Consider the following 20,699-nt stretch of genomic DNA (forward strand, 5'->3'; position numbering starts at 1 on the left):
AACCTCTGCCCTGGTAACTGATGGCCCTGTGAAGAGAACCAGTGGCCGAACAGCTCGGCTGGACCCGTTACCTAAGATGAAACCCAGGCGCCATCTGCTCCGTCTCCTAATTACAAGCCTGGCGGAGAAGGCAGGGTGGGAGCGGGGTGACAACCGAAGGAGGGGTCAGGGCTGCCTGCAAGCACCCTGCACCCCTGCCTGCAAGCACCCCGTGCCCCAGCACCCATCTGTGCCCACCGTCTAGACCCCCGGCTCTTGCCCTGCTCCCAACCCGTGCGCTGGTGGCATCACAGGGCGGTGGGTCCCCGAGGCAGGTGGGTGCCCCGAGAGGGTTTCTAGGTGGGATCTCAAAGCACCCCGGGTGCTGAAGGGTGCCCCTGTTCCGGAGGAGGGCAGAGCAGTGGCACGAGGGTGCCCGATGCATGGGGTGCAGGCAGGGTGACAAGGTGTGGGGAGGAAGAGGAGGGAGCAGGACGTGTGTGCTTTGGGGTGGGGGCTGTGATGCTGAATTGAGGGGTGGACACAGAGATTGGGGTGGCAGGGGTGAAGGCGGGGGGGGTCCTCCTGCCTGCCCGACCCCCCGCATGGCTGCAGGAGGAGGTGGCTGGCTGGGGAACACGGAAACCCTCGGAAAGCGCCTGCCAGGAAGCTGTCACTGGAGGGGATTTTCCACTGGTGTCAGCAGGCGCAGGACGGGCTCTGGGGGGGACTCACAGGGCGGGGGGGGGGGGGGGACGGGTGTGTGTGAGCGAGCAAAGGGGGTGCGGGAGCATGTGAGGGGCAGGGCACAGAGGGGACAGCACCCCCCGGGTGTGTGTGTAAGGGAGCTGCACCTCCGGGGTACCCCCAGATGTGTGTGTGCAAGGGAGGAAAACCTCCACCATGCCCCGGCCGTGTGAGTGTGAGTGTGAGTGTGCAAGGGAGAGGCACGGACAGCAGTCCCAGGCTTGTGCAAGTGCAGACACAAGGAGTGGGACACCCCGTGATGCCACATCATGTGTGTGTGCAAGGGGAAAGGGGGTGGGGGGACACCTCTGCGGTGCCCCAGATGTGTCTGCGCACACGCAAGGGACAGCTGTGCACACAGCGCATGGGTGATGGGGGTGTCCAGAGACACCCACCACACCCCCGTGGGGGTATTTAGGGCCACCCTGACCCTTCCCAGCACCCCACGGTGCCCAGGGACCTGGGAGGCGGCAGGGTGATGGGGAGGACCCCCCGTCCCTGGCGCTGCCGCCGCGGGCGGCTCGGCACGGTGCCCTGGCGGGGTGGGAGGCGTCGGGCCGGCGTGTCCCCATCTGTGTGGCGGCTGGGTCCCCGCCGCCTGCCTGTCTCCCGGTGGCATCTCCGGCCCCACCCTGACGTCTGGGTGGCCTCAGAGCCGGGCACCAAACCACGGCCGTGGCTTGTGAGGCCATCCCTCTGCCGCAAGCTGCCGCCACGCCGGTGCCAAGCGAGCCCTTCAGTGCCCCCCCCCCCCCCCCCAACCCCCCCCCAACCCCGAGCCAGGGCTGGGGGTCGGGGCCGGGCGCCAGCAGCCTCAGGAGACCTTGGGGGGTGGGGGGTTGGGGTCTGCAGCCCCCCTGCACCCTCACAGTGCCACCTCTCCCACCCCGCAGCACCCCTGCCACCCAAGCGGGACCCCCCCAGAAGCCTGTCCGGGGAGGGGGGGAGGAGGGGAGGGGGGGGCCATGCCACTTGCCGCCAACCTCCGTCAAGCCTGAAACCGTTAAACTAATTAAAGCTTTGCAGCAGCAGGATTAAGCCCGGGCAGGGGAGGTGGCGAGCCCAGGTAGTCGATTAGTTCACCAGGCGAGGATATTGGATTTCTGCGAGGCGAGTCAGCAGTCTTCGGGGGCTGTTATCTTTGCAGGGCTGCGGGGTCAGGAGGTGGGAAGCGGAGGTGACTGCAATCTCGCCCGCTTCCCCCCCCCCCCCCCCACCTCCATCACCCCCCCCCTCCACCGGCCCCGCCGCAGCACCCGGCCTCGCCGCCTCTCCCCCGCCCGCGGCGCCCATCTATCTCTCCTTCTCGTTTTGTTCCCTCCATCCCTTCTCGCTTGTGTGGTCTCGGCTGGTGTTTTGTAACCAGCGAGGAGGAAAAAAAAAAAAAAAAATTTAAAAAAAAAAATTAAAAAAAAGGGGAGAAAAAAAAAAAAGAGAAGAAGGAAAAAGGCCCTACCCCTGGCGAGCGAGCCAGGAATGGCGAAGTCCGGAGAGCCCTAATGCGAAACATGTGGCGGCTGCCTGGGGCTGAGCAGGGAGGTGAAAGTGAGCGCGGCGGCGCGGCGAGCATCCCGGCGCACCCGCGTCCCCCCCGCCGCCCCCTCCCCACCGCCTGGGCTGCTGGCCTGCGCCCCACGCCGTGGCTGGGGGGTGGTGTGAGGGTGGGGGGTGCTGCCCGTGTCCGTGGTATGGTGTGTGGGGGGGTGCAGGTGGTCCCTGCTGTGGGGGGCAGCTGGGTGGTGATGGTTCGGCCGGGGTGCTGGTATGGCGTGAGGAGTGTCCCCCCGCTTTGTCACTGGAGACGTGGCCCTGCTGGGGACGAGGGGGGGGTCTGACACCGGCCAAGGTGGGGTATGAGCAGTTTGGATGGGCAGGGGGGATGTGCCCAGCGCCTCCAGCACCCATGGGCACGCACCGCTGGGCGCCATGCACCCCACTGGGGACCCCACGAGCATCCCGCAGGATTTACCGAGCCATCCACAGCTCCGTGAGCTGCGGGGGGACACCGGCGCAGAGACTGGGGAGGGGGGGGAGAACCGCGCCCCGCGACGCCCCGGTCCTCCCCGTCGAGCCGTGCGCAGCGTGTGCGGCAGGGACCAGCTCCCAGCGGCTGTTCTGGAAAACCTCCCGTTTGCTTCCTTCCTGCCTTGCCTCCCCTCCAACAGCTCTCCGGGCACATTAGCAGCTTCATCAGAGACTAGACCGGTCTTTCTAGCACATATTTTCCTGCTCCACATTGCCCTTGGCGTAACTCTACACCGCGCGCGCGTTTGCCGGAGAGGTGCCCGCATCTCCTCCGTGCCAACGCTGCGCCCAAAGGCTGGCGGGGAGACGGGGAGCGAGCGGGGCGGCGGGAGGGGGGATGCGGATGGACTGACAGGTTTGAATTCTCTTTCCCTGCCTTGTTGATAAGTTGTCACGCTAATCCAGACACCGGGAAGAGCCTGGATCATGCCGAGCGGCTGCGTTAGTGTGTGTGTGTGTGTCTGCGGGTGTGTGCTGGGGGAGGGAGCCAACAGGCAGGGATTCACACGCGGCTCTGGCTCTGGCGGGGGGGGGCGAACAGGCAGACACGCTGGCACAGGGGGGACTGCGATGGGTTGGGGGGCTCCACCGTGCACCCCTGTGCTGGCTGGGCAGCTGCCTTGGGTGCCCCAGCACACCGGTGTCACGCAAAGGAGCAAAGGCCCCTGCGTGCACACGCGTGTGCGACACGGACACGCGCACGCGTTGGCGATGCACACGTGTGCCCGCAGCCTGGCGGGGAGATATCCTGCCTCGGAGGGGGAGGAAAGGGGTGTCCCACCCCAAAATGCCACCCTGTGCCCCGGGCATCCTGTGGTGGGCCCCATCCTGTGGGGCGGAGGGGACAGCGCGTGTCCCCGTGGGCTTCGAAGGGGGTGGCACAGCCCTGCGGGCACCCACACCCAACCCCAGGGCAGGGGGTTGCTCCTTGGGGAGGGGTCCCTGGGGGCTGACGCAGCTGGGGGGGGGGTCTCTGTGCTTCTTCCTGGAGCAGATGGGAGCTCGGTCGCCTGCCAGCCCGTCGCACTGGAGAACGGTGCCAGCCCGCCAGCCGAGTGGTTCCCCTGTGCCCAGGGCTCCGGCCCCCGCCAGCCCGGCAGCGACGGCGACGGCAGGAGCTTCAAAGTGAACCTGCACTGCAAACACCCGCGGCCCAGGTACCCCGGGGGGGCCCTCGCCCCGGGAACGGGGAGCGGGGGCTGCACCGGGGGGGGGGTGGAGGGGCGGGGAGGGGGAGTGGGGTGACAACAAATCTGCTCTGCCCATCCCTGCCTTGGCGGGAGTGGGGGGGGGGGGGGGGTGTGCAAAGCATCCCTGGGGATGGTGGGGGGTGGGTGGGGGGCTCTGCAGCTTTGCAAAAAGGTTGGCTGGGGGGGGAGTGGGCAAAGAGGGGTGCCTACAGCCCCCCCCCCCCCCCCCGCGGGGTGCAGGGTGGGCTGTGCGGTGGGTGCGTGGGCCCCTTGCCCGGTGCTGGGCACCCCTACCCACCCGTGGGTGCCTGTGCAACACCCCCCCGCCCCCCCCCCCTCCCGGGAGACCTCGCTTGTGCCCCCATTGCCAGCGAGGGGAAACTGAGGCAGGCGCGACGCGGGTGGTCCCCGGGGGCTGCTGGCACCAGGCGGTGTCACCTCGGGTGGGGGCAGCAGCTGTGCGTGGGGTGTCCACGGAGGGGGGGGGGGGGGGGGGGGGGGAAGCGGGGAGGGGGGGAACATGCTGAGCCACCTCCGCGGGCAAAGCACATACATCACCCCCCCCCCAATCCCCGCCTCCCCCGGTGTGTCCGGCGGCCGGGCCGGGGCGGGGGGGCGGCGGGGGCCGGGTCGGGGCGGCGGGAGCGCGGCTCGCCGGGGACACCTAGTGGCAACGCGACCGTAGGGCCCCCCCCCCCCAACCTCCCCCCCGGGGCCCCCCCCAAATCCCCACCGCCCCCCGCCCCCCGGCCCCGTGGAGGGGTTAGTGGTGGTGGTTGGGGAAGGGGGGGGGGGGAGGGGGTAAATCTGTCCCCTCTGTCCCCCAGATCGGAGGCAGCCTCCCCCCCCTTTCCCCGTCCCCGCCCCGCTCGCAGCCCCGACGCCAGGGTGATGGGCAGGCGCTGCCCCCTCGGCTGTGGGAGCTCGGGAGGATCGGCCCCCGGTATGTCCCTTGTAGGGACTGGTGCTGCGGAGAAGCCGTGGGGGCGCGGTGGGCACCCAGGTTGTCCCCCCCCCGCTCGGGGCTAACCCTCCGCACCCCTTCCTTTGCAGAGAGCTCAAGTGCAATAGCAGGAGCAGCAGCAAAGCCGAGGGTAAGTCCCAGCCCTGGCCCCGCAATGTCCCCGGACCCCCCAGACCTGCCCCACGGCGGGGATGGGGCAGCCCGGACCCCCACGGCCGCAGCCACCCCGCTTCCCCTTGGATGTGCCAGCAGGGGCTGGCATGGATGGTCCTGCCGTGGGGAGGGGGTCCAGCCCCCCCCCCCCCCCCCCCCGAGCAGAGGAGGGGGGCCAGACCCCATTTCCCCACTGCTGCGGTGGGCAAAGGGGTGGCGGGGGCAGGTTCCTGCGGTGCCAGCCGGGTCCTTGCCTGTGACAGGGCAGGGACAAGCCAGGGGACGAACGCGGGGACCCCTGCTCTCCGAGGGCGGCGGGGATGGAGCAAGGCACCACCGGCTGCTTTCGGCCGGTGGTGCCCTCGGAGCCTCACTGTGCCCCTCTCTGCCCCACGCAGGTCCCGGTCTCACCTTCCCCGACCCCCATGTCAGCAACTGCTCGGCCAAGCGGCACGCGGGGGAGGAGGAGGTCAGGATGCGCGTGAAGCCCCCGGGCCCAGTGGTAACGACCAGCGTTGTGCGTGGCTCGCCTGACTACGTCCGAGAGCCCAAGTTCTACCCACCGGGGCACCCGGCGCAGCGGCCCCCGGCCTGCCCGGCAGAAAAGGCCTTATCCTGCAGCGTGCTGAGCTTCCCTGAAGGCTCGTGCCCCGCGCTCGGCCGGGAGCACCAGGCAGGCTCGCTGCTGCACGGCGACCCGGCTGACCGGTGCCAGAGCGTGCACGGGGGCACCAAGGCGGCGGAGGACTTGCTGGGCTGTGCCGGCGAGCCCCAGATCCTGGGGGGCAGCGCGGAGGAGGCAGCCGCCCGCGATCGGGCGCCTAAAACCTTCCCCAACGCGACGCTGGCCTCGGGCCGCTGCAACGTCGACAGCATCCTCGCCTTGCTCCGCAGCAAGTGCGGCAACGGGCACATCAACCTCCACCCCGTGGTGCAGCTCATCGACATCATGAAGGATCTCAACCGCCTCTCCGAGGACCTCAAGAGCAGCGGGGTGCACCTGGACTGTGGCAGCCTCCGCGGCAGCAGCGGCGGTGGCCACGAGGACAACCGCCTCCTGCCCGCCGACCGTGACCTCCAATACAGCTTCTTCTCCTCGCCCTCCCTGGCCAACAGCATCCGCAGCCCTGAGGAACGGGGGGTGCTCTGCAAAACCGAGCCGCCGCGGCATCCCCGGCCCCCGGCTCGCGATGGAGAAGCTGATGGCGGTGGGGGGAGCGCCCCGCAGCCCCCCGGCCACAGCGGGAGCGTGGGGGGAGCCTCCAAAGCACCGGCAGAGGAAGCCGGTTGCTCGCAGCCCGATGCCAGCGATTACTCCGACCTGGCTGAGGCGGACATCCTGAACGAACTGGCCTCCCTGGCGTGCCCGGGGACGCAGCTGCTGGAGTCCCAGGCGATGGAGCCGCAGCCCCAGTTGCTGCCAGCCCAAGAGCTGGACTCCCAGTCCCGGCTGCTGGATTCCCAGTCCCTCGAGTCGCAACCCCAGCTGCTCGATTCGCAAAGCCTGGAGCCGCTGCCGGAATCTCTGGAGCTGCAAAACCTGGAGCCGTTGGGCTTGCAGTCGCTGGAGCCGCTCTCTGAGTCGCTGGAGCTGCAGTCGCTGGAGCCCCTGTCCGAGTCGCTGGAGCTGCAGTCGCTGGAGCCGCTGGCGGAGCCGCTGGGGCTGCAGACGCTGGAGCCGCTGCCGGGGGCCCTGGAGCCGCCGCTGCTGGACACGCGGGCCCCGCTGCTGCCCGCCGAGCCCTCGCTGCTGGAGCCGCAGCCGCTGGGGCCCGTGTCGGAGCTGCTAGAGGCGCAGCCGGGCGCCGGGGACCCGCTGCGGCCCCACGGGCTGCAACCCCGGCTGGGGGGGTGTCCTCTGGGTGGGGTAGTGAAGCGGGGTCCCTGTGGGGGCCGGGGGGCCGGGCGGTGCGGCGAGGACCACCGCAAGTACGCCCTGCGCCGGACAGACAAGCCAAAGATGCTGTGCCGCCGGAGGAGGGCAGGGCGAGGGCGCCGGGCGGATATCACCCCTGAGAGCCGTGTCTTGTCCCCCCTCGCCCTGCCCGCCGAGGTGCCCCCCGGGCCCGAGGAGCCCGGCGCCCCACTGCTGGCCCCCCCGCCACCCCCTCCCACCACCTTGGACCCCGACGAGGTGCCCAAGGCCCCCACGACGGGGAAGAAGAGTAAGTGCCGGGGGGTGAGGAAGATGGTGGTGAAGATGGCCAAGATCCCCGTGTCCCTGGGGAGGAGGAACAAGACCACCTACAAGGTGTCATCGCTCAGCAGCAACCTGAACCTGGAGGGCAAGGAGCTGGCGGCCAGCAGCTCCATGGAGCCCACGCCGCTGCTCAAGATGAAGAACAACGGGCGCAACGTGGTGGTGGTCTTCCCCCCCGGCGAGATGCCCATCATTCTGAAGCGCAAGCGGGGCAGGCCTCCCAAGAACCTGCTGCTGGGCCAAGCCAAGCCCAAGGAGCCTGCCCCGGAGGTGAAGAAGAGGAGGAGGAGGAAGCAGAAGCTGGCCTCACCCCAGCCCTCCTACATCGCTGACACCAACGACAGCAAGGCTGACTACTCAGACGTGCTGGCCAAGCTGGCCTTCCTCAACCGGCAGAGCCAGTGCTCAGGTCGCTGCTCGCCACCCCGGTGCTGGACCCCCAGCGAGCCCGAGTCCATCCACCAAGCCCCCGACACCCAGAGCATCTCCCACTTCTTGCACCGTGTCCAGGGCTTCCGCCGACGCGGCGGCAAAGCGGGGGGCTTCGGCGGGCGCGGGGGGGGCCACGCCGCCCGTGCGGCCCGTTGCTCCTTCAGCGATTTCTTCGAGGGCATCGGGAAGAAGAAGAAAACCCCCGCCGCCCTCCACGCCGACACCGTGCACCCGCGCAAGCGGGGCCGGCCGGAGCCCGACCCCGTGGGCAAACCCAAGCGCAAACGACGGGCCCGCAAGAACGGGGCACTCTTCCCCGAGCCCAACCCCGGGCAGAGCTTTGGCGACGGCCCCGCTGAGTGGGCCGGGGGGGAGAAGGGCAGCCCCTGGGCCCCCCACCATGGTCACCCCGGTGGCCAGGCCGGCCGCAATGGTGGCTACCAAGGGGCCGAGGCGAGACCCTTCCACGCCGCTGGGCTGGAGTCGGGCTCCTCCGGCCGGGCCGGCTTCTACGCCGGGAGCGCACCGTCCTCGCAGACGGAGGCCGGCCCGGAGAGGCACAGCCTCTTCACCGGCTATTTCCGCTCCTTGCTGGACTCGGATGATTCCTCCGACCTGCTGGACTTCGCCCTCTCGGCCTCCCGCTCCGAGTCCCGCAAGTCAGCGGCCGCCTACACGGCCCCTCCGGCCACCTTGCCGGGCCAGCGGGGCCTGGCCGCTTACCCAGCCCGGGGTGGCAAGGTGGCAGCGGCAACCCCCGGCGCCGAGGCCGCCTTCCACGCAGCGATGCAGGGCCGACCAGCCTTCCCGCCCGGACGCGCCGCCGCCGCCGCCGCCGCCGGCTATGGGGTTGCCCAAGGGTCATCGGAGTGTCGGGGGGCCGAGGCTTTTCCCAAGCTGGCACCGCCCTCAGCCGTCTCCCGGTCACCCACAGCTCACCCGGCGGCCAGCGGCACCCCTGGCTACTCCCCGTACGGCAGCTACGGCGCTGGGCAGAGCGTGGCACCCGCCAGCGTCTTCCCACCGGGGAAGCAGTACCCGTCGGCCCAGGACTGCCCCAACAGCAAGGACTGCAGCTTCGCCTACGGCAGCGGCAGCAGCCTCCCGTCCTCCCCCAGCAGCGCCCACAGCGCCGGTTACGCGCCGCAGACGGCCGGTCCCAGCCTGCCACTGGGCAAAGCCGCCTTCTTCAACAGCGCCGAGCAAGGGGGGCAGTTCTCCAGCGCCGCGCACACCCCGTTGCGCTGCGACAGCCGGGCCAGCACCGTCTCGCCCGGCGGTTACATGGTGCCCAAGGGTTCGGCCTCCTTCCAGCCCTCGCCCGAAAATTGCCGGCAGTTCCCCAGCGCTGCGCCGTGGGCTTTCCGGCAAGGCTACGGTGGGTTGGACTGGAGCTCGGAGGCCTTCAGCCAACTCTACAACCCGGGCTTTGAGTGCCACCTCAACGAGCCCAACGTTATCCTGGACATCTCCAACTACACCCCGCAGAAAGCCAAGCAGCAGACGGTCTCGGAGACCTTCTCCGAATCCTCCTCCGACAGCACCCAGTTCAACCAGCCGGCCGGCTACCGGCGTGCCAACAGCGAGGCCTCCTCCAGCGAGGGCCAGTCCAGTCTCTCCAGCCTGGAGAAGCTGATGATGGACTGGAACGAGGCGTCCTCCGCCCCAGGCTACAACTGGAACCAGAGCGTCCTCTTCCAGAGCAACTCCAAGCCCGGTCGGGGCCGGCGGAAGAAGGTGGACATGTTCGACACCTCCCACCTGAACTTCTCCTCCTCTTCCTCCTCCTCCTCCGTGTACCCCTCCAAGAGGAGCACGGGACCCCGGCAGCCCCGGGGGTCCCGGGGGGCTTGTGCCTCCAAGAAGGAGAGGGGGACGGGCAAGGCCAAGTTCCCCACCAAGTCGCAGGCGGTCAACCCCCTCTTCCAGGAGAGCACGGACCTGGGCTTGGACTACTACAGCGGGGACAGCAGCATGTCCCCCCTGCCCTCCCAGTCCCGGGGCTTCGGGGTGGGCGAGCGGGACCCCTGCGACTATGCCGGCCCCTACTCCATGAACCCCTCCACCCCCTCGGACGGGACCTTCGTCCAGGGTTTTCAGAGTGACTCCCCCGGTTTGGGGCAGCCGGATTTGGAGAGCAAGCACTTCCCTGCCCTCCCACACCAGCTGGCAGCCCCCGGCCAGCAGACTGTCTTCGAGGCCGGCTTGCAGAAAGCCTTCTCGCCCAACTGCTCCCCAACCTTGGCCTTCAAGGAGGACCTACGGGCGGGTGACATCCGTAAGCTGCCCGCCTGCGACTCGCTCAAACACAGCATGCAGGGGGGGGCCCTGCCGCACGCCCCCCACCTGGCTTGCCGCGATCTCCCCATGCCTCAACCGCACTACGACTCCCCCAGTTGCAAAAACCCCCCGTACTGGTATTCCCCCAACGCCAGCACCCGTAGCCCCTCGTACGATGGCAAAGCGGGGGCCGGGATGCTGGTAGACTTCATGGGCAGGACGGACCCCCAGTGTCTGAACCCCCACTTGAGCAGCCCGAGCGGCACCCACCCCTCCAAGGGCGAGAAGGAGCCCTTGGAGATGTCCCGGGCTCACCACCGAGGACCCTATGCTTGTCCCTTGATCAATGACTTGAACATCTCCCCCGTACCGAGAGACTCAATGCTGCAGCTGCAGGACAACTACAGGTACCCCAGTTTTGCACCCCAAGGGCACCCCGTCATGGCCCCCACCCAGAAGAGCGGGTTTTTGGGACCCATGGTAGAGCAACAACACCCCGAGGACACTTTTACGGTCACCTCATTGTAGTGTCTGCTGACGTGCCAACCGGACAACGAGGTTTTGTTACAGGGTAGGTGGGGGAGCCCCTCGGGGCGAGGGTCGGGGGGTGGCGGGGGGAGACGGGGCACCCCCGGGCCCTTCTCATCGTGTCCTCCCCCTCCGTGTTGTGTTTCTCTTTCAGAGGTAATTTAGCCAGCACTTTTTTCTGGAACACTTTTCAAGTTCTGTATTTAACTGGGATTGGAACCGTTTGTTTGTTTTCTAAAAAAAAAAAAAAAAAAAAGAAAAAAAAAGGAAAAAAAAGGAAAAAAAAGGAAAAAAAGTTAAAAAATAAGTGGAACAAAAGGAAAAAAAAAATAATAATGGACGAAGAGCGAAAACCCCCGTTTTTTCCCCCCTCCGCACTCAAACCCGCTCCGCCTGCCGACCGCCTGGCTCTGCTTTCCGGACTGCCGCCCCCACCTCCCACCCCGCAGCAGGACAATCGGACAGACGGACGGACGGATGGACGGACAGACGGACGCCGGCCCCCGCCGAGCCCAGGGGCAGGGGCGCAGGCAGGGAGGGCAGGCAGGCTGGGCAGGAGGCGGCCGTGGGGCCTGGGGGTCAGCGGCTGGGTGCCCCCTGCCCGCAGCCTGGCCGGGGGGCGAGGGCAGCCCCCTCGGCCGCCCCCAAGGGGGGGTCTATTTGGGGATTTTTTTTTTTTTTTTTTCTTTTCCCTCCCCATCCGCTCACTTGCCGGGGGTGTTTTTCTTGCCGGATGGATGCTGAGGGGTGTTTGGGAGAGCTGACCCCCACCAGGCTCTGGCTCGGAGACGCCACCGTCACCCGGTAAGTGCCACCCAAGCCCCCTCGCTGCCCGATGCCCGTCCCCTGGGAGGGTGCTGTGGGGCTGGGGAGGGTGCAGCAGGGGTACACTGGGTGCTCCACGCGTTCTGGTGGGGTTTCTAACTCAAATGCAGCCAGTGAGGTTCACCCACTGGGTGCCCGCACCCACTTTTGGGCTGCAATCACTTGCCCCGGGTGTTGCCCCACGGCCAAGCAATAAACTGGGGACCCCGTCTGCCCCAGGGTCTGTGGGTGGCTGGAGCCTGGGGTGCAGGGTGCCAGAGCCCAGGGTGGTGGGGTGCTGGGTGCTGGACCTCAAGTGTGCCAGAGCTGGGGGAGTGTGGGGTGCCCCAGACCCCTGGGTATGTGGGTGCCAAACTCTTGGGTGCATGGGTGCCGGATGGGTGGGCAGGACCCCAAACCTCTGGGTGCATGGTTGCCAGACCCCTGGGTGTGTGGGTGCTAGATGGGGGGTGAGCAGGACCCCAAATCCCTGGATATGTGGGTGCTGGATGGGGGGTGAGCAGGACCCCAAACTCCAGGGTACGTGGGTGCGAGATGGGGGGTGAGCAGGACCCTGGACCTGTGGGTATGTGGGTGCCAGATGGGGGCTGAGCAGGATCCCAAACCCCTGGGTATGTGGGTGGTAGATGGGGGGTGAGCAGGATCCCGGACCTGTGGGTATGTGGGTGCCAGACCCCTGGGTATGTGGGTGCCAAATGGGTGGGCAGGACCCCAAACTCCTGGGTACATGGTTGCCAGATCCCCGGGTGCATGTGTGCTGAATGGGGGGTGAGCAGGGCCCCAAATCTCTGGGTATGTGGGTGCCAGATGGGGGGTGACCAGGACCCCAAAACTCCTGGGTACATGGGTGCCAGACCCCTGGGTACGTGGGTGCCAGACCCCGGGGTGCGTGGGTGCCGAATAGGGGGTGAGCAGGACCCCAAATCCCTGAGTATGTGGGTGCTGGATGGAGGGTGAGCAGGACCCCGGACGCTGGGGCGCAGCTCTGTCCCCCCACCACGGGAGCTGGGGCAGGGAGGGCTCCCTGCCACCTGGTTGCCACAAGCCACACCGAGTGGGTGCCCCTGCGCGGTGCTGAGCCCCAACCTGACTCCCGGCACCCCCAGCCGGGGCGAGGGGCCGCGGCGGGGGGACACTCACCCCTCTCTCGCCTCTCCCCCCCAGCCTGCCCGCCAGCCACAGCACCCTCGGCCCCGCGCCCCCCACCCGTCCCGGAGCAGAGAGGAGAGGAGGGGGCCACCGCCGGCGGGGTACCCCGGCCCCGTCACCCCCCGCTTCGCCCGCCGGCCCCCGCCTCGGCCGTGGCGCCGGCGCCGCGTTCTCTCTCCTCCCGGCCAGAAGCAGAGGGACTCTTTAATTTTTATTTTTTATTTTATTAATTTTCATTTTCTGCACAAAACCAGCAATTGTAAATACTTTTGAAGAAAAGAAGTAAAAAAAAAAAAAAAATGTTTAAGGAAAAAAAAAATTTTAAAAAGCTGAAAATTCACAAAAAAAAAAAAAAGAAAAGAAAAGAGAGCCACGCACCGGAGGGAGAATCAAAAAGTGATGGAGAACAGAGACCTAAAGCGACCGAGAGGTGAATATGCAGGAGAGGAGAGCAAAAACCCACCAGTATGCACTGAGAAAAATTTATTTACAGATCGATCGACAAAAAAAAAAAGAAAAGAAAAAAAAAAGTAACAATAACCTATTTATTGTATATAATGTTTTATTATAAATCGTGTCTTGTATATTGCATTCTGTACATCTGCTGTGGTTTTGTGGTGTGCAACTTCCGCATGGGTTCCTTGGGTTTCCGTTGCCTTTTTTTAATGACGATGACGATGATTTGAGTTTTATTTTTATTATTATTAAGAAGAACGAGGCGGGTTTTTTTTGGCAGTACACACCCAAAGATCCAAATTTGTATAAAAAAAGGAGTTTAAAAAAAAAAAATTAAAAAAAAGAAAAAAAAACAACAAAAACAAAAAAGGAAGATAAATCAATCACACACCCTCTTGGTGGGGAGGGGGAAACGGGCGGGGGCCGGGGCGCGGGCTGGGGCAAAGGGGGGGCCACCGGCTTTCCCGTGGCCCCCCGGTGTGGCGGCGGTGATGAGCTCAGGGTGTGGGTGCGTGCGTGGGTGCCAGGGGGGGGCTTTGGGCTCCTCTCCTTCCCCCCCAGTCCCCTGTGTGTCCCCCCCTCCCAGGGTTTGGCAACTTCTGTACAGCTTTGTGGATTGTGCAAAAAAAAAAAAAAAAAAAAAAAGAAGAAAAAAACACCCTGAAATGAAAAAAAAAAAAAAAGGCAAATTGCAAAAAAAAAAAAAAAAGGGAAAATAACCCCCCACCTGGACAAAATAGCCCCCCCCTTCCCCACCCCTCCTGTGCTGCCCCTCCCCAGCTGACCTGCACAGTGCTTGTGCTGCCCTGGCCGGAGCGGCCCCTCCCGGCGACCCCCCCCGCGCCCGGCCCCCCCGGCCCCCCCGCTCTTCCCCTCGACTGGTCTTTTTGTGTTATTTAGGAAGGAATTTTTAATAGGCACTTTTTTTATATTAAAAAGAAACCTATATATTGAGCGATGCCCGCTGCTTTCTTGCTTCTCTTTGGGGGTGGCACGGCCTGGCTGTGCCGGGGAGGGGGGCAGGGGCTGGAGGGAGGCTGACACCCCCCCCTGGATTTGGGGGGGCTGCCAGGATCCGGCCTATGGTGGGAATTGCAGTGAGAAAGCGGAATTTTGGTGCAAATGGGGGTGCGGTGTGGCACGGGGGGGGTCCCGCTGCTGCTCCCCCCGGGATGCGGTGCCAGCGGGGGTCCCGGGGGACATTGCCAGGGTGGCCGGTGGCACGAGTTATTGCTGGGGGGGGGGGTTTCTTCGTGGGGTAGGATGGGTGCCCACCCCTCCCTGGCACCCATGGCGGGGGGGGGGGGGCACGGGGCTGCAGGCAGCTTCACGGTGATGGATGGGGAAAGCGCCAACACTGTAAAGGAGCAAAAGGGGAAAAAATACACCCCCCCCAACAAAAAAAAATCAAAATAAAAAAATCCACCAACTTCCAGGACTGGGAAGATGAAGGCTGCAGCATCCTCCGGGCGAGGAGAGGGGGGGTTGTCGGGGACACACACACACACACCAGCTACCTGTGGGTGGGAGAGGTTAGTGATCCCGGCGGGGTCAGGGCTGCTGCAGCGAAGTGCTTGTGCAGCGCGGGGGGGGCCGGGGGGGGGAGGCAGGAGGTTGCTATGGAGAAGAGCACACGGTGCATACTGATGGCTGGGGGGGGGGAGCGGGGGGAGCGGGGCTGCCAGCGCCGCAGCCTGGGAAGATGTCGGTGTTGTGCGGGGAGAGCTGGAGGGGGGGGGATGTTAGGGGACCCGCTTCTTGCTGGGCTGGGGGGACCAGCAAAGGGCCCCCCACGGTATGTGGCTGGCGCCAAGGGAGCTCGGTTCAATGCAGCCCCCCCCAAAGCCCTGTCACAGAGTGCGAGAGGGTCACCCTGAGCACCCAACCGGGCTCATGGGACACCCCCCCCGCACCCCGGGGGTGCTGCCAGTGCCTGTGCCCCAGGTGAAGGCGGTTGGGCATTGGGAGGGGGCTGTATTTCCATCCCTCCCCACCCCAGGGCCCTGCAAGTGCCCCTGAGCGCTGCAGGGGGTGGCTCGGGGGGGGGCTCTGGGTGCTGATGGGTCACGGACCCTCCCCAAATCAGAGGCGGGGGGGGGGAGTTTGGCAGTGGGGCCGTGTGTGTGTGTGCGTGGGGTGTCCCTGCTGGGGACGAGATGGGTCCCTCAGCGCAATCACAGCTCTGCAGAGGCTAAATGAGGAGAGGGGCATTGCCCCGGGTGCCCCCCCACATCAGGCAGGGCCCTCAGGGCAAGCTGGGGGCGATGCTGCAGGTGGAGGTGATGGTACGGGCTGGGGGGGAGCTCGCCTGGCATACAGGACCCTGCAGGGACCCACTCTGGGGTCCTGGGGGTGCCTGGGGAGCAGCCCCACTCCCCGCTGGTGCTGAGTGGTTTGGGGGGGGGCACTTGCCCCCCTAACGCCCCACACCGGTGCTTCCCCCAGCGACCTCCGCCTGCTCCCCATGGGCTGGTCCCTGCTGGGCACCCAGTGGCCTCATCCAGGCTGGGCTGGTGTAGGAACCCCACAGCCAGTGGGTGCCCCCCCTGCCCTGGCACCCCCCCCCACTGCTGACACCTGCACCCCAGGGTGGCCACAGCACTGGGAGGCTGCTGGTGGGGAGAGGACGGAGCTTGGAGCACCCCTTCCCACAGTCCTCGCACGCAGAGTGGCATGGGTGGGGGGAAAGGGGACCCTGCGGGGGGGCCACCCCGATGCTGCGCTCTCACCCTTGGTGGGCACCAAACATCCCCGGCCGTGACATCGCTCCGTGGGGAAACTGAGGCACAGCAGCAGGGTGGGGGAGTACGGCCTTCCCTGCACCCATCCTGCAGATGCTGGACCCCCCCGGGGGGTCTTTTGGGGGGTGCGTGACCATTCCCACCTTGGCTTTAACGCGATGCTTCCCACGAGCATCGAATTTGCTCTTTTCCCCCTGTTTTTCCTCTCTTTCATTTCAGGTCACAAAAAACAGCATCGAAGAAGGACAAAATCCACTGAGGCCTGATTAACGCCCGGGCAAGGCGGGTGCAAACAAACACGAGACCACCGACGGTGGCACCGGGGCGAGCCAGGAGGTAAATCCCCCCAGGAGGTAAATCCCACTGGGAGGCATCGCCTGGCACGGCCGCAGCCTCGCCGGGCACGGCCGGCTGCTTGGAGCACAGCTTGATTTTATTTATTTTATTTTTTATTTTTTTTTTTAAGACTCAATTAAATCTATCAAGCAGCGTGTGCCATTTCTGAGGCTGAAAAGCCTCGTGATTGGGCTGATTGCTGGGGGTTTATCAGCACAGCCCAGCATCGCCGCTGCGCCCGGCTCTCGCCTGGGTTTTGCCAGCAGAGGCTGCTTGGGGAGGGGTTGGGAAAGGAGAATAGACTTCAAAATTTGGTGCGAAAACGGTTGTTTTGCTACTTCTTTTGTGTGGCATGTGCTTATCGAAGGTTTCTGGGAGCTGCTTGTGGGGACACCCAGGGCATGGCTGTGGTGCCACGCAGCACCCAGGGTGATGTGGGGTGAACCGGGAGAGGAAAGCCGGGTCCCTGGTTGTACCTGCCCGGCCACGCCACCTCCTCGGGATGGAAATGATTGTTTTAATTAAGTAGCTCTGCTGGGAGGAGGTTTCTGGCCTCTCGTCCTGCTAACGATGCCGGAGCAGGCAACGGTGCTCGGAGCCCTGGGGATGCTGCAGCACAGTGGGACAAGGGATGCGCCATGTCCTGGGTGCTGGCAGAGGGGTGACCCCGGAGCCGCTGCGCCGTGGCGAGCCGGAGCTTTGCCCGCAGGTGCCATGGGGAGTGTGGCTGTAAGGAGGCTCGTTGCGCTGCTGCCAGGATCCGGCATGTGCCGGGGGGAAGGCAGCTTTGCCGCCATTTCGACTTTTTCCATCCCCTTGGAAACAAGGCAGGAATTTGCCCTCCTCCCCCTGCCCATGGCATGGGGATGGATCCAGTGGGGGGAGCGAGGTTGGGGAAATGCCCTGTTCTGGAGGGGAAAACAGGGGCGGAGGAGGGTGTGCACGGATGCACACGTGTTGCACACCCAGTCCCGGCTGCACCATCACCCCGGCACGGGGAAGCACACGGGATGCCCGTGCCGAGCTCACCCCAGTGCCAGCACCCGGAGCGGGGCGAGGGCCGCGTCGCCCACCCCAGCGCTGGGGTTTGGCCCCAGGGGGGGCAGCGGTGGGACCCTGCCTTTGCCCCGCAGGACTGGGGCCAGCAGAGCCGCCTGGAGCTGCCCGGGAGGTTTGGACACCCCCTTCTCCTTCAAATTAATGGCTGTGCCGTGAAGAAAATTGAAGCCATTATTCTTAGCTCGCATCCTTTATACCCACCAACTTCAACCACTTGACATGCTAATCACAAGCTAACGAGGAAGGGAGGCGATTTCCCACGTCAGACCTGCAATCCAGTGCATCTGGCAGTTGGGGTGGGGGAGCATCTCGTGCCGGGGGGCTGCCGCCACCCCTGCCCCAACACCAGCACCCCTGCCCCAACACCAGCACCTCTGCTGCTGCACCGGCCCTTCCCACCAGCAGCAAACAGTCCCTTTAGCTCCGTGGAAGCCCCCCATGGCTGGTGTCACTCTTGTCCCCCACTCTGGGACAGCCAGGGAGGGGTCATGGGGCGACGGCGATGCCCCCCAGGACTGACCCGCCGCAGGCAGCCCGTGCCGTGCCGTGTCCCCGCCGTAGGAACAGCCTCTGTGCCGGCAGCGGGGGCGGCGCGGAGCCCAGCTGGAGGACCAGACCACCCCTGCTTTTCCCAGAGGAAGGGCCAGGCCCTTGGAAGATATTTCCACCACCCCCCCTCCCCTCTGTCCCCCCCCCCCCCATCCTCCTTCCGCTCCGCCAGCAGCAGCTCGGGCTCCCCATGCGCTCCCCACTCCAGCTGAGCCCTGGCGCACTCGTTGCACCCGCCGCAGGGCTGCGTCTGCCCGTCCCCAGCTACCCCGGGCTGGATCCGGCCCAACCATCGGCCGGGCAGAAAGCTCTGGAGTCCATTAACATTCCCCCGAGCGATCTAATCCCCCTCTCTGCCCTGGCTCTGGCTTTTACTTGGTTTTAATCAAGCCCAGCCTGGCGCCTTTTAAATAACCGGGGCGGATGGCACCCAGCTCCCTGCATGGCACATGGGTGCTGCCGTCCCCGGTGCGGGTGCTGGCGTGGAGGGGGAGGCAGGGGCAGCCAGGGGCAGAGTGTTTGCAGAGGTCTCCACTCTCCAGTAATTTTAAAAGGCGTTTTGGAGCCGGAGGAGCTGAGATCAGCAGAGCGGGGGCCAGGAAAGCGAGGGAATAAAAGCAAAGGCTATTGCAGGGGTTGTTATTAATATTTGCTGGCTGATGATGGCAGGGGGGAGCCGGCACCGGGGGGTGGGCTGCGTGCCACCCTGTGGGGAAAGAGCAGGCTGGGCTCCCCATGAAGGGAGGGGGATTTGGCCTGGGTCCCTTCCTGGCACCCAGTGATTGGGGGGGGCGGGTGTGCAGGATCCACGCCAGCACCCCTGGGTCCTGCGTGGCCATCGGTGGGGCCTCGGTTGGGGTGAGAGGCGATGTTCTCTTCACTGACGCTCCTAAACCAAAGTGTTGGGGTACAGCTGGGGCGTGTCAGGGGGGCCCCACACCCCCCTGAGGTGGGGGCACCCAGTAGATCCCCTCTAAACCCACTGGGGACCAGAAGGGTGCAAGGAGAGGGCACCCACGGGGCTCAGTCTCTGGGAGCTTCACCCTGTCCCAGCTGCAAAGGGAACAGGAACCTGGAAGGAGCAACATCCCCAGGGGGGTCCTGGATGAAACCCCCCTGAGGAGGGTGGAGCTGGGCCCCCCCCAGCTGGGAGCTCTGCGGGGTCGTGGTGGCCTTGCCCAGCCATGTCCTGTGGGAAGGAGCCGGCAGCGATGCCAGTTCCCCCAGGCTGGCAGTGGGGTTGGGTGGGGGGTCTGGGGGTGCTGGAGGGGGAAGCCAAGGGGCAGCACACAGGGTTTTGGGGGGCAAAGTGTGAGCCAAAGCGTTTGTTTTTCTGGGGGCCCCGGCGGTGTGAGTTATCAGCGGCGGCAGAAGCGCGGTGCTTCCCGGCCGGGTGTGCATGCCGGCTCCTCGGGGAGGGATTAAGGGGATTATATTATTATTTGTTATCACTGAGGGGGGAGAAAAAAAGAAGAAACCTCCATTGCTGGGAACTCTGCCTAATCGGAGCAGAGATTAGCTCCCTGCCTCTGCCTGGCCGGGCTGGGACGGCTCCTGTGGGCACCGGGGCTGTGGCTGCCTCTGCCCAGGATGGGGGTCCACGGGGGGCTGCCCTGTGCCCATCCCGCTGGCAGCAGGAGCCCAGTGGGGTGACATGGGACTGCCAGGTCCCCAAGGAGCCACCTCGCCTGCGAGCCACATGTGGGACCAGATTTTGGAGGCGACGGTGACTGCCCAAAGCAGCTGGCAGAGGAAATGGCGGCTCCTCTTCCAGCCTCCCCCAGGCGACCACGGGGACTGTCGCCCTCGCCAGGTGTGGTGGCACCCCAGCGCTGGCGTCACTGGCCCCGTGGTTCAGTGCAGGGCAAGCTGGGAGTGATGCTCTGCCCCGGGGATGGCAAGAGCTGTCTCAAAGGCTGCTGGCAAGGGCAAACTCATGGCCGTGGCTGTGATTTTCCATCTCCCCCAGCCACAGTGGGGGGGTCTTGGCAGGTTTGGGGGGAGCAGGAGCTCAGCTGGCAGCACAGGCAGGGGGTTTGTGTCTGCCCTGGCATCAGGACAAGGGCGAGTGTTCCCAGTGACACCCCAGCATAGAGGATGAGGACAAACTCGGCTGTGGTCACCGCCTCCTGCACCCCCCCTGAGCCACAGGGTGAGAAATGGAGCCCTGGGGGGAGCCAAAACCGATGCCCAGGCAGCCCTGTGGCTCCCACCGGGCGAATCTCTCCCTGCCGCGGCACTAGGACATGTCAGTCGCCCTTTCTCCCCCTTCTCTGCTGCCTTCATCCTCCTCCTGCAGCCACTGCGTGGTGGGTGGTGGGTGATGCCACTGCCAGCTCAGCCCTGCCTGGCTCCGACTCAGGGGGGGCCACTCCAGCCAGGGCTGTTGGGGAAGATGGGTGGCTCAGTGGGGTGACGTGCCATGGGGCAATGTGCCATGGGGTGACATGTCGTGGGACAAAGACCTGTGGGACATCCCTGGGGGTGCAGGGGGTGGAGGCTGGGCTGGGCCGGGGTGTTTTGGGGCATGCTGGCATGTGAGGGTGCAGGGGAGACCCTGGAAGTCAGTGTGGGCTCTGCCAGCCCCGCGCCTGCCCCCCGTAAGGCTGGCAGGGGAGCAGGAGGATGAGGAGGGTCCAGCTGAGCCAGGTACCCATGAACAGCAAAGTTTTGGGGTTCCTGCCTCGCAGCGGGGTTGTGTGCCCCATCCTATCCACTCGGGTGCCTGTCAGGGCTGCGCTGCACGGCGCAGCTGCCGGTGCCCATGGGCACCGTGGGTCCTGTGCCGCTCCCTGCCCGTCCCAAGCCCCCCAGGGCTGTGAGTACCCAGTGGGCTCCAGTGGGCTGGGGATGGGGATGCCCCGGGACACCCGACACAGAGGGGCCACCTCTGCCCTGCTCCTGGCCGGCTCCACGGATGCCAGGGCCCACCACAGGGCAGAGCAGATGGAGCCAGAGCAGCCATCTCAGGAGATCAGGCTATTTTTTTCACCCTTTTTAAGCCCCTGGCTCTGTCTGCTGGGCCAGGAGTCCCCCAAGGACAGCCTCACTCATTACACTGCAGCTTACAAGTACACATCTCGAAT

At 65.6% G+C, this 20,699-nt stretch overlaps 1 protein-coding gene across 5 annotated transcripts in view; it reads left to right on the forward strand.

Moving 5' to 3' along the window:
• The window catches only part of AHDC1 (AT-hook DNA binding motif containing 1), a 54,675-nt gene extending 40,793 nt beyond the window's left edge, over positions 1-13,882 (forward strand). For 4 of the 5 annotated variants that reach the window (XM_074894409.1, XM_074894406.1, XM_074894410.1 and 1 more), the window contains 5 exons: positions 3,746-3,908; positions 4,995-5,035; positions 5,457-10,541; positions 10,653-11,302; positions 12,488-13,882. In XM_074894409.1, coding sequence (XP_074750510.1) covers positions 5,534-10,498 — 4,965 coding nt within the window. In that variant the 5' untranslated portion in view covers positions 3,746-3,908; positions 4,995-5,035; positions 5,457-5,533 and the 3' untranslated portion in view covers positions 10,499-10,541; positions 10,653-11,302; positions 12,488-13,882. Of the gene's footprint in view, positions 1-3,745; positions 3,909-4,809; positions 4,885-4,994; positions 5,036-5,456; positions 10,542-10,652; positions 11,303-12,487 lie in introns of those variants that run through there. The other variant, XM_074894408.1, reaches the window with a different exon arrangement.
• Positions 13,883-20,699: the final 6,817 nt, after the last annotated feature.

This window comes from Strix uralensis, chromosome 25 (assembly GCF_047716275.1).
Source record: "Strix uralensis isolate ZFMK-TIS-50842 chromosome 25, bStrUra1, whole genome shotgun sequence".
NCBI lineage: Eukaryota > Metazoa > Chordata > Aves > Strigiformes > Strigidae > Strix > Strix uralensis.